General features: G+C 32.5%; 1 protein-coding gene across 1 annotated transcript in view; it reads right to left on the reverse strand.

Annotated features, from left to right (window-relative positions):
• The window catches only part of LOC117102104 (NUAK family SNF1-like kinase 1), a 41,248-nt gene extending 36,368 nt beyond the window's left edge, over nucleotides 1-4,880 (reverse strand). Inside the window, exon 1 of the mRNA XM_033242305.1 lies at nucleotides 4,364-4,880. Within this exon, the coding sequence (XP_033098196.1) occupies nucleotides 4,364-4,564 (201 nt within the window). The 5' untranslated portion in view covers nucleotides 4,565-4,880. The remainder of the gene's footprint in view (nucleotides 1-4,363) is intronic.
• Between the last annotated feature and the right edge of the window lie 7,539 nt (nucleotides 4,881-12,419).

Below are 12,419 nucleotides of genomic sequence, written 5' to 3' on the forward strand. Positions count from 1 at the left end.
AGGCGTGTCCACATGTGTTTCGAAACATTATGTAGAATATAATATATAGTGTAACAGTAAGGAAACTCAAATACGTAAAATACGTAAGATGTTGACTTTAGAAACACTAAAATTTATTTGGCAAATATTTCAGCTACTCCTGTAGTCTTTGTCAACACTTGACATAAAATAAAAAAAATTATTAATTTCTTTTTTTTTCCAATTTCAGGCTCAAAATGTTCTTATTTCAGCCTTGGTGTATAAATTATGTTCTTAGGGGAAAAAAAGTGTATTTTTCAATAAAGTAAAAGGAAATACACAAAAACATTAGTTTATTTCTTGGAACATGAAACCATAAGCTGATAAGAAGACCTTGGAGCTATGTTTAACTTGTTTTCAACTGTTGGAATGTGCCCCCTGCCTTAGACCCTTGAGAGTAGGCAAACAAAAGACCAAGGAGCACATACCAAGGTCATTGTTCATACAAGAACAAAACATTGGAAACATAGGCCTGAGATGCAGCATTCATTGTTAATCTAATAAATTTACCATGGTACTAACTAAGACAAGAACACTGAGAAACAAACAAGTTTGTCGGCACATAGTGGACTTAACTAATTTTTCTTGAATTATGTAGGCTAGTAAATATATTCTTATAATTAATGAGTCTCAGTGCATATTTGACCATGAAAAGGAAACTTGTTCTAAAATATGTTGTAAGAGATATGTAGGCCTATATTATCTGAATGCCTGACTTATTTCTATTGGCATGTTGAGGCTGTAACGTTACCGATGATGAATTAATAACCTGTCTTTAGCAAGTACTCATTTACTACTGTCGACAGTTTGACTACACTTGGACTTGAGTTATCTTTATGTTCAATTGCACACCATCAACTCTCTAGAATCAAATCTCAAAGGATGTAGAAGCAAAATGTAAGGAATGCTTTGCCCAACTTTAGCATCAATTCATTCAATTTCTATAGGCCTATCACCCATCTCTATAAAGTATTACTGGAATTTTTATGTCAATTCTCATCTAAATAAAAGTTCTACTCCAGGATACTACAATAACCCAAAAACAACAAGAGATACTGTACAAACAAAAATTGTATGTATGAACAAATAAATATTCAGGAGTGGATTTGCATGTACAGTATGCTCAAACTGAAATAAAATGTAAAACAATGAAAAAATGATGTACAATCATTGAAGGTTGACTTGTGGAACACAAATTTATTAAAATATAACAAAATCAAACGGATATTTCGATAGCTCCTGCTATCAACGTTAAAGAGAGGAAACTTGTGAGATTTTACATAAGAAATGGTAGTAGCCAATCAGAACCAGGTTAAATATAGTTTGGTGACAAGTTAATAAGTGGATTATTTAAACCATAACAAATAGATACAGTAAGCAATATCCTTTCAAAATGACAATGGGGTTTTCAAATTTAATAATGCTGATCATAGTTAATTCAAGATTAACAATGTTGTTATTGTGAAAAACAGCCTATAAAACATACATCTATTTATAGAATTTATTGGGAAATTATACAGTAAAGCAAAGAGAAAAAAATGTCATACCTGTATTTTAATAATAATCACTTATCTAAAAACAAGTTTGTGCACTAAATGAATGATATTGGTTTATTAATTCTTAAACATTACCCGAGTCGACATTCGAAGTATGTCCCCTTGTTCCCATCTAAAAAATACTATGGCAACCCAGCATGTTATATCACACCATTTCCAAAATTAAATCGGTTTCATAGAAACTTGCCCTTGAAAAGGCTACAGGTTTTTGGATCTTTGTGCACACAATTGGTGTGTTTCATTCATAAAATTGTATAATGACTTGTAAAATCCCATTTTCAATAATGTATTATTGTAGAAGAGATGGGCCTATGAAATCAGGGTACCTTTCACTGTTAAATGATACCATGTTCTATACTTGTCCAATGACTCATTAAGAAAAACCAATGTCTAGGCTAAGCGTGGTGTACAATTATTTCAAATTCCTTACGCTACGCTGAATTCAAAGTGATTGTGAGGCATGACAATACAATTATTGATGCACTGCCGGTGTAATGGTACGGCAAGGGAACACCCTTTTTGTGTTCACAAACAGCAACAAAAATATTGAGCCTGGTACTGGTGACAGCATATTACTCACCTGGATTTATCAATAATGAAATTTGATTATCATCATTTTTACTGGAAATTTTTATATTTAATGAATGGATGGTTGTAGTACAGTAAGTATGGAATGGACATAATATAATCAATTACTTCTGTGACTCACTATGTTATTATAATAAACAAAATTGTAGGCTAACTCTTAATCTACAAAAAAGAACCCCTAAATATTCAATTATATAAAAATTAAATTACTAATTAAAAAAATAATACGTATTTATAAATTAAAACAAATTTGACAATTGTATTGTATATCCTCAAAGAATTTCATCTATACCATACAAGTTTACTATACTAAGCCTAACAAAAAAAAATGATGTTTATGTTTAGAAACATCAAATTCTTTTATAAATTTTTATTTTATAATTTTTTGGGATATATCTGGGCAGTGATGAAAAATATCAGTTGCAACAAAAATAATAATGCTTTATTGTAAAAAACGATAGTTCTAGTCAACTACAGAAAATTATTTTAAGACTTTTTATTTGCTACTGTAATTGGAATACCTTCCTACACCTCGTTTATAGAATTAACACATTAAAAGATGATAAATTTAAGTCTTTTTTAATGTGTACAAGGTACAGGGTATGCCTAAACATACCTTGTACCATTACTCATCCACTAGACCTGGTTTGCATGATGTGTTACATTTAATTATCAGCTAATATTAAATGCATACACGATATTAATATACAATAGCATAATATAATTGAAAGTTAATTAGCATTTAATTTCATGGTCATGGAAACTTAGTTTGGATATTAAACAAATTTAAATGACAACAGTTGTTTAGATGATATAAAACATTTACAAATTTCAAAGAAAACCTGTACACAGCTTGGTACACCTAATTTGTTTTAGTGGAACACCTGTTATAAACCTTTGCATTATGCATGGTATTAATAGAATATCTTACCAAAACTCAATAACAATCACATGTGTTGCTAGGCTGCATCTATACAATAATATAGCATGTTTAAACGGCGATATCCTGCTACATTTTGGATGTTATGCAGAATTAAAAACATATGAAATTTGCAGATATTGTAGACAAGATTTTATCCATGGTCTTGTTTTTACTAACTTTAAACCCAAAATTTAAGTATAATTACTAAAATAATTATGATGCATTGCTCTTAAAAATTCAGTTATTTTCAGAAAACAATTATAGCCAAGATTTAACGTAAAGTAAATGGTTCTTGACAGGGCTTAAAAAAAAAAACGATGACCAGTGGATGGCTAAAGTAGTGGCCGGCGTTCATTAGGCATCGCAGATCTCCCCAGCAGAGCGTGGAATCATAATTATTTAATGCCTGGATGCAATATTTCTCTATATAACCACTGCTGGGCTATATAGTGTATAAATACAAGGGGAAATTTCATAAAAATAATTTTCATGATCAGTGGAATATGGAGTATTGACATATGTAAACTGATGGGAGTGCTAAATAGTAAGGTGGATTGTGTGAGGGTGAGCTTACTGACAAGAGCTAAACAAAATGCAGTGATTTTAAAGCACCTTAATCTTGAGTGTTTTTCTTTTGCTCACCAAATTTCTAGTGCAGGGCACATGTTTTTCAGTGGGGTGGGGGTTGGGGGAGGGGTTCTTACCTATTATCAAAGAGTATAAATAGAACAAGAGAGCCAACAACGCTCATTGAGAGCGTAAAAAAAACGATACGCTCTACGCAGCTAGTGTAGGACGCCAACTAACGCTTGTATGTGTTTTATTACCCAGTACTCCACCGTGCACAGTAGGTTTGTCTGTTTATCTGTTCTCCACAAAATACTGTACTTTTGTTTTCTGCTTACTGAGTTTATAGCGGGCGTACTTCTACCGCGCTGCGCAGCGCTGCACTGGGTAATAAAAAGAATATACAACCGTTAGTGAGCGTCCTACACAGGCGTGACGTTTTTACGAACGGGACTTTGCTCTCTTGTTCTATTTATACTCTTTGCTATTAGTATTATGCTCACCCCACCATGGCATAATAAAAATAGATACATCATCATGTTCATGCCATGGTCGAGAAACACATTTTTGTTCCAGGCCTGATTGGTTAATTAATATACATACTACTACAGTACTAGTATTGGTAACGTTATTTTTACATGTCTATGTACAGTACATAACCATCTCCCTGAACTGAGTGAATCCACCAAAGAATAAATTCAAGGTTGCTTACCAGCTCTCCTGTGGCTATTTCCCTGGCCAGCTTCACCTTGCCATACGTGCCTTTACCTAATGTACTTAAAAACTCAAACCGATGCTTAAGCTTGTGCCTATGCCTGTGTCGAACAGACTTTGTCCCTGTTGAATTGTCTACAGTACTGGATTTTAGGCCAAGTAGCCCATATCCATCTAGCATGGTGTCAAATGTAGGCATTTTCCTTATCAATTCTAAACTTCCACAACACCAACACGAGCAGGAAGGCCCGACCGAGATAAGGTCTCCTTCTGTGTACCGTTTAGTTCCCGTAGTAAATAACAAATCAACCGCACAGCGTAAACTCAAAGGTATTTTGCAGGAAAGTGGCTTATTTTCAGGTTTGTAAAGTAGAACTCGTATATCGAAAGCAAATTATAGTTTGATATCATTATTAATCGTTCTTCCAGTCATAACACATGTTCTCTCAACGCTATCTCGTTGCTAAATAACAACAAAATAGTTAGGCTCAAATACCGCCACAGTTTACGACGAGTTACCTGCGGAGAGAGATGACGAAACAGCAATGAACGCTAATCCACCAATCACTGGCAAGTATGCAAATTTAAATTCAGTTGTGTATGGTGAGTTTTCAGGAAAACTGAAACCAAATTGTCTTTTATCAAACTCAACTTGTCTATGACAAAATTAACATAAATAGGCCTATTATGAAAATACCGCCATCCAAATTTCAGAAAAACCTAAAAAAAAAAAAAAATGTGTATAGGCCTATATAAATATAAATGTACAATGAATTCCTAATTTCAGTATTTAGTCGCAGATGGAAACATAATCAGTTTCCAACTACTGTGTTAATTTTACAGACTTTTATTATGAACATTTATTAAACATTTGAATCAATATTGTATTTAAAAGAAACTCTTTATTTGAGTCCGCCCAGACTCTGGTCTTTAGTTTCATGAAGAGTGACAAAAGGTACCGTAAGCGTTCGTTCTCAGGGCCCCGCTCATCAGAGTGGTTTTTGATCAGGGAGATATTATAATACATTACAAATTCCTTCGTATGAGAACACATTTGGAACAAAATCACAACCCAAAACATCCCTCAGTGTATATAAATGTTTAAACTTCATTTTACGGTACACCATTTAAAATTTCCTCCTTGAGAAAAAAAAAATTGGTCTAAATGTTTTGAATTATATTTTTTCGCACATTTGGAAGAATTTTTAAAAGGGCATAGACATGAGAAGACATGTTATGTCGAAAATGACATTACAATAATAATAGCTTTTACGTTCACTCACAATAAAAGAAAACCGAGAAAAGTAGCAGTTATGATATAGGCCTATACTCGAGATTTGTGTAGGCCTACTATAAATAGTCATTCATGCAATAATTACGCACAGACAATAATAGAATACCGTTCGAATGGTCTGATTGAGACCTCTGAAAACCCGACCTACACAATGGCAGTAAGCCTATAATCTCAAAATACAATACACCCGAGTTGCAATATTCTTACTCATTAATTTATATATAATGCTATTGTACAATGTTAATGTTATAACAATGAAACTCTTCGTCATTTGAGCACTTAGTTCCGTGTCTGTCCTACTACCCATTGTGTTTTACAGTAACCCGGATGTAGCCTATATTATTGCGAGAAATACAATTACACACGGTTATTGTTTTGAAAATGAAATAGTCATAAATAAATTAAACCATTACTTAAAATCAGTATAATACAGCACTATTATAGAATATAAGGTTCTGTTCATTGTCTACATCGGTCAATTAAGTTACTGTTTTGCTTCGGTTATACCAAGTACACCATCACCGTAACCATTTAGCTAACACATAGTTTTCTCTCAATTCACTGTATTTTAGTGATGTTTTTATAATTAAGTTTTCATATTCATTCCAGAGGCATACGCGCTTGTCTGCCTTTTATATCCCTCGTTATTAGTTTGTTTCGAATCGCAGTTTGTATAGAATCATTATAAAAATATTTTAAAGCCGTTTAAATAGGCCTACCTACGCACCTGCATGGCTGTTATATTTACTTGTAAATGTGTTATTCCATCTATTTATAGAACTATGATTTACAAAATGATTCATTAAATCATGGGGCCTATACAACCTGTAGGTAGGCAATAATATATTAACCTACTTTAATAGTGTTGATGATTTATGATTACTCTTAAAATGCATACTCGGTAGGAGAAATCATGGCGATGCGATTTTTATAAATGACGATCTCAATCCTAATTTTTGGTTCGTAACAAATATGGGTTAGACTCAATAGGCCTACATAATATGATACCGGGCTATTAACGTATTGTTCTCTAAGTTGCCTGTAGATGGTATTGTTGAACATTCATGTTAAAATTCTAATAATTGTTTATAAACAAAGCTTTATTTTTTATTTTTTCGAGTTTTCGTTAGTCGGCCCCTCGCGGGAGTTACAGTTGCTCATTGGTCTGTAATTTCATCCCTAAATTATTAAAGTGTACTGTATTTTACCATCAGTCTGTCATCATATACCTTGGACTAACTCCAGAGGGAAAAAATAGAATTTATACAAATTATAAATTATATTTCAAGAGATTGAAGGGTTGGGTGAAGAAATAGCTATTAAAAAGATACGGGTATCAGAATACTAAATACTTGAGAGTTTCCCCAGTTTTCTTAATACTGTATGCCTATTCAAATAATCGGAGGCCTAATATTTATTACTAATTAGGCGTTCCCAATAGGCCTAACTATTTTCTTAATCATCCTTTCAATGTCCTAAAATGTTCATTTATAGGCCAACAACCCTGTTAAAAGTTCTTTTTTTCTCCGGAATCTGACTTTAATGAAGGCTTAAGATAAATTCTTGTGATAGGCCTTCTGAACAACTTTTACAGGAAGTCAATAAGCGATCCGGAACTCATCAATTGATATGACTACTATACAGAGTAAATTCTAAAATTAAAAAAAGACTAACACCTTAAATAATACTTACCTGTAATTAAAACAAGGAGGTATTATATAATGCCTCTTTTTGTTAAATTGTTAAGCCAGGAAATTTGTTTCGATTGTATGAGAGACGTTTGTGGTGTGATGACCGCGCGAAGCGACTGTGTACTCAATCTAATTGTATAGGCTTACACTACCGGTAGTTTTGTAATATTAAAATTACGTCATTAATTAGCCTAATATTCAATTAAAAAGAAAATAAATTTTATTTAACGATATTAACAATCCAATTTGGAAAAAAAATAATGGGCATAAGAACAAGTTTTTACATTTTGGAAAACACGTTCATTTTACGGTAGGCCTATACTTCAAATTGGCATTTTATGATATCAATATTCTACTTGATCCATTCAGAGAATATTTTTGTGAAATTGTCAATTTACAAAATCATTAATATAAATAATAGAATTGAGGATATAAACCGTGAAACATGTTTCAACATTCTAAAAGACATTGAGTTGATATTCAGTAACGTATTTAGGCCTATTAATATCCTAACCAATGGTTTTGGACATCAGAAAACTTTTGTAGTATAGGCCTATATTATATATTTGTATATATTTTATATATTTGATTATGTTTTCATATACAATATTTTGATAATGAAAATATTAATATATAATAGGCCTATATAATAATTTATATATTGATAGTATTTTAATTTAGAATGCCAGCATATTTGTCTTCTTGATTTGAAAGGTTATGAGACAGAAAGTCGAATCAACAGCAGGTACATTGCAGCAATTCTTTTGCATATTATATTTATTTATGTATATTTTATTATGCTTTCATAAAGTATTTTAATAACATAATAGGGCCTATAATAATGTATAATATATAATATAGATATATTTATATATTTTATATATTTTATATTATATTATAAATAAAGTCAGCAATTCTTTGTCTTCTCCATGATTTGAAATGTTATGACGGAAAGTTGAATCGACAGGTACCGGTACTTTGCTAAAGAATTAGAATAAGCCGATGACAGTAAATCATCAATAAACGAATTGGAAATAAATAAAAATATAATTATAAATGTCGCAGCAACTACGAGTGATGGGTGATGATACCATCTAGCACCCTAGTTGTCCTTGAAGTAAGCTATCGTCTGCATACCAGTTTCAAATGTGACCGTGTATCGTCCTAGGTAAAATACACGGCACGCGGACACGCTACCAACCGCGCTCAGAGGGAAGGCTGCGGTAAATTAAAAAATGTGTCGGAACCTAGCGAGTTCCATCAAACAGACTAAAATAAACATTCAAAAGTATTCTATAAATAACTTTTTTGTTGCTGTAAGCGATGTTTGGAAATAACTTGAACTATTCTACAATATAATCGAATTACTAAAGATAGCTATGATCTAACCACAAGGGGAAATAATGTGGTTCAAATTAAGAGAACAGTAGGAACAATGGTCAAACGTCATGCAATAATAATAACAGTATGGAATATAATTTATTCTTGGTAGGGAAATACATGTAAAATGAATTAATTTTTTGTGCCCTTGAAAATTCTATTAGAATGCTACATAATAAACCTGCATTAAAATAAATGCTTAATTAAATTTGAAATTTCATAAGGCTTACCTCGACAGAAAATCAATAAAAATGAAAAGCAGAGGAATCGAGGAATTTCCTGGCGCTACTTTGAAGAAGATTTGACCTCTAAACTTCCTAGTACAGTTACTATTTTATCAGAACAATTATTTTAGGCCTAGGCCTAATGTTATTATAGTAAATTATGCAAGTAATTATTTTATTAAAGTTTCGTCTTCAAAAAAAAAAACAGCAAAAGTGATTACGTTCATTTAAGAGAATAAATTTATGAATATATTCTAATCGATAAAAAAAATTTCATGGCAGCAAATAAAAATTTAGACTATAGAGGCCATGTCTAGTTACAGGTGCTACGGTAATAATATTAATAATGTGAGTTGATGAATACTGTCCGCCGCAGATTACTTTCCTCAAGGATTTTAAATACCGTTGAAGTGCCAGAGTTAACGAATTTAATGAGTTTGTATGATTCAATCAAATTGAAATAAAACCGCATCAGTGTAAGCACGCGAGTATTTCATATTCACCTTGATTTATATGTAAAATACGATGAATCATCATTATCATCAAGTTACGGTAATTTTGATTGGCTTCTTTTTTACAGAATGTCAAGCGAAGGCATCTGTTAACTTTTAAGTATTTCAAATATCATTTAGAAGATAGACTCACTTTTTAGAATTATTACAATGATAATTCGACTGTAGTCTAAAATGGTGACCTTTTACGTAAAACCAACAGTCTGCTAAGACCGATCCCGTCTTCTTTCATTGTCATATTTCCGTTTATCAAAAGACCAGTGACATATCTAGGAGCCAGTCTGACAGGGGTACACGACAAGGGTGCATTGGCAACCCCACGGATGTTTTTAACAGACATCAAGAAATATGACGTTAATGGGCAAATTGACAACTGAAAAAGCATTCAATCGGCTAGCGGTATTAAACTCTGTTTAATTTCAGAGAATATGCGATGGAATTTTCATAAATATCAGACTTGTGAAAGTATTACTTTCTGTGGAAAAGAATAAAAAAATAAATATATTTTATTATAGGCCTGTGTGACCTGTAACGGGCCTACTTTTTTTAGTTCATATTTACTCCTCTAATGTTTATTCAGTTAACGATGGACCTATGGGCAGCCAAGGTACGTGATGGTGCAAAGTATTCATTACTAAACTATTTCCCAAAGGGCCCGTTCGGTCCATGCCACGCGTGGCCCTGTTTTCAAAAATAAGAACCCGGATTAAGAATGAAGGATAAAAGGAAATCGTTAAATAAAATGAATATGCCTATCACAGACTATTTATAAATTTATGTTGGAATTTAGGTGTGAAAAGGGGGGTTTTGCCTAATAGTTGCTTTCCGATTTTAATGCACAGGAAATTCCAGATTAAAACGCACAAATTTCTCAAAATAAAAATATAGCGTGAGAACTAAAGCTATAGGCCAGGAGTTGTTCTTACTACACAGCCTTATATACAAATAAAAGAACGCTCTAAATTTCACAGCACATCATTGATATTTATGTCTTTTTACAATGTTTAGGACCACATGTAATTGTCATTGTCATCAAGAATAGGACTATCGTACCGTTCAATTATATACTGAATTGGCTTATTATATCAAGCTAGGCTAAAAAGAGTAGGGGGAAACCCCGTACCCTCTGGTACCTATATACAGTATTTGTTTTTTGACGTATAATGGCAGAAGTTGGGTGAAAAAAAAAAAAAAAAAAAAAAAAAGGGGAAAAAAAAAGGGAAAAAAAAACGGGGAAAAAAAACAGGGATATAAATAAATAAAAAGGAATTAAAATTATTTAAATTGCTCTATCTCACTATTATATTATTATCACACGACTTCACAATGAGATTTTCATTGAACAGATTATTTTACCCAATCCACGAATAGAAATTTAGATCATCTTAACGGACGTGTTTTTAAAACTTTAAACTTACCTGTGAAGCCTGCTTTGTTTTCTTATTTTTAATAGCTTGATCTTATTAATATGTAATATTCTTGTATTTAAATTCCCATCATTTCTGTTGTATATTCGTATTTTTTTTTTATTGGTTTTCTGGTTATTATCTTCAGCTAGTTTGTGGAATAAGGGGATTGGCTGTTTTAGAGGTGCACTTCAACTGTTAGCCTTTCCCTTCATTAGGGTGTCTTTTTTGTGATTTTTCGTTGGCAAGAGAATTTGAATAAATAAATAAAATAGGATGGGTTCGGGGATGTGGCCGCAGTGAATTTATTCACTATATTCCGCTCATAATTTTTTTAGTTGTGAACTTTGGTTAGCCTAGTCAAATTTTTTTTTTTTTTTTTTTTTTTAAATAATTTTTGTCCATCTTCGTCTTACTTGATCAAAATATATTAAATTAATGGAATTTCTTCGAATTTAATGGACTACTCAAAAATGTCAATCAAACTTAACAAATGACCAATCAGAAAGGGGGATAGGAATACGCGCATGTCTCACAAGCACACGTGTTGTCCCACAAACGCACGTATTTGCGTACCATACGTTTTACATAGTCGTTTTGCGGGACCTTAGTAACAATCAAGGGACGGGGCTTAACGGAATGTGCGTTATGTGTGGAAAACCAGGCTCATGACAAATTGACTTCTTTTGAGAAATATTATCGTGACATTGAAATATACTTTTGAGAATGGGATTCATTGTTTTTTTCGCTTGTGGAATGTAAAAATGCTGAGTAATCTAATCGCGCGGATTAATAAACCCAAATCCTAAGTCAGTTGTGCTGTATAAATCGTCGTGTTCGGTCATGGTCGTCTTGTTAAGTCTAATCTTTTTTTTTTTTTGTATCTGTGAACTTGACTTTTTTGCTCAACCCATTAAGAACTTAATTATACCGAGGAAGACGTATCCTTATTTTTATTGTAATCAAATGTAAAGGATTAACACCGTCCCAATGCAGGTGGATTGGCCTACACCGCGGCAGTTTTGATTTTTTTTTCAAGTTAAAGTACCGTAAATGCTGGAAAAGATTTGGACGGGATTTCTTCAGTGTGTATAAATAAACCAGGGGCACTTACGAAAGTGCGAAGACTTAAGAAAATATGACGATGAAAAGATGAGGCGACAATATAGGCTAATACGTTTATTTCTAATTAGCTTTGGCCTAATTAATTGGAATTTAGAAATGCTAATTTAAGATTAAAGATGATTAAATGTATGTGTATACCGTCGATAGGCCAGCATTCATTGTCGCCCACACGACTGCGATTAACAAGTCGATCATATATTCACATATAACTAATAACTTTCAATGAATAAGGCTATCGAACTATAAAGTAAGCCTATAATTAGGACTAAATGAAATAAGAAAAATACACGTAACAGGTGGAACCCCGGATGGGACCCGATTTTATTTTCTCAGAATGTTAAAAATGCAGATGGAAGTCTCGACTCGTTAACAACATGATGTACGGTAGTGGTGGGTGGATGCCGACGATGAAAACAACATTC

The sequence above is a fragment of the Anneissia japonica genome, unplaced genomic scaffold, assembly GCF_011630105.1.
Source record: "Anneissia japonica isolate Jap-2015-1 unplaced genomic scaffold, ASM1163010v1 scaffold171446_len717541_cov154, whole genome shotgun sequence".
Classification (NCBI taxonomy): Eukaryota; Metazoa; Echinodermata; class Crinoidea; order Comatulida; family Comatulidae; genus Anneissia; species Anneissia japonica.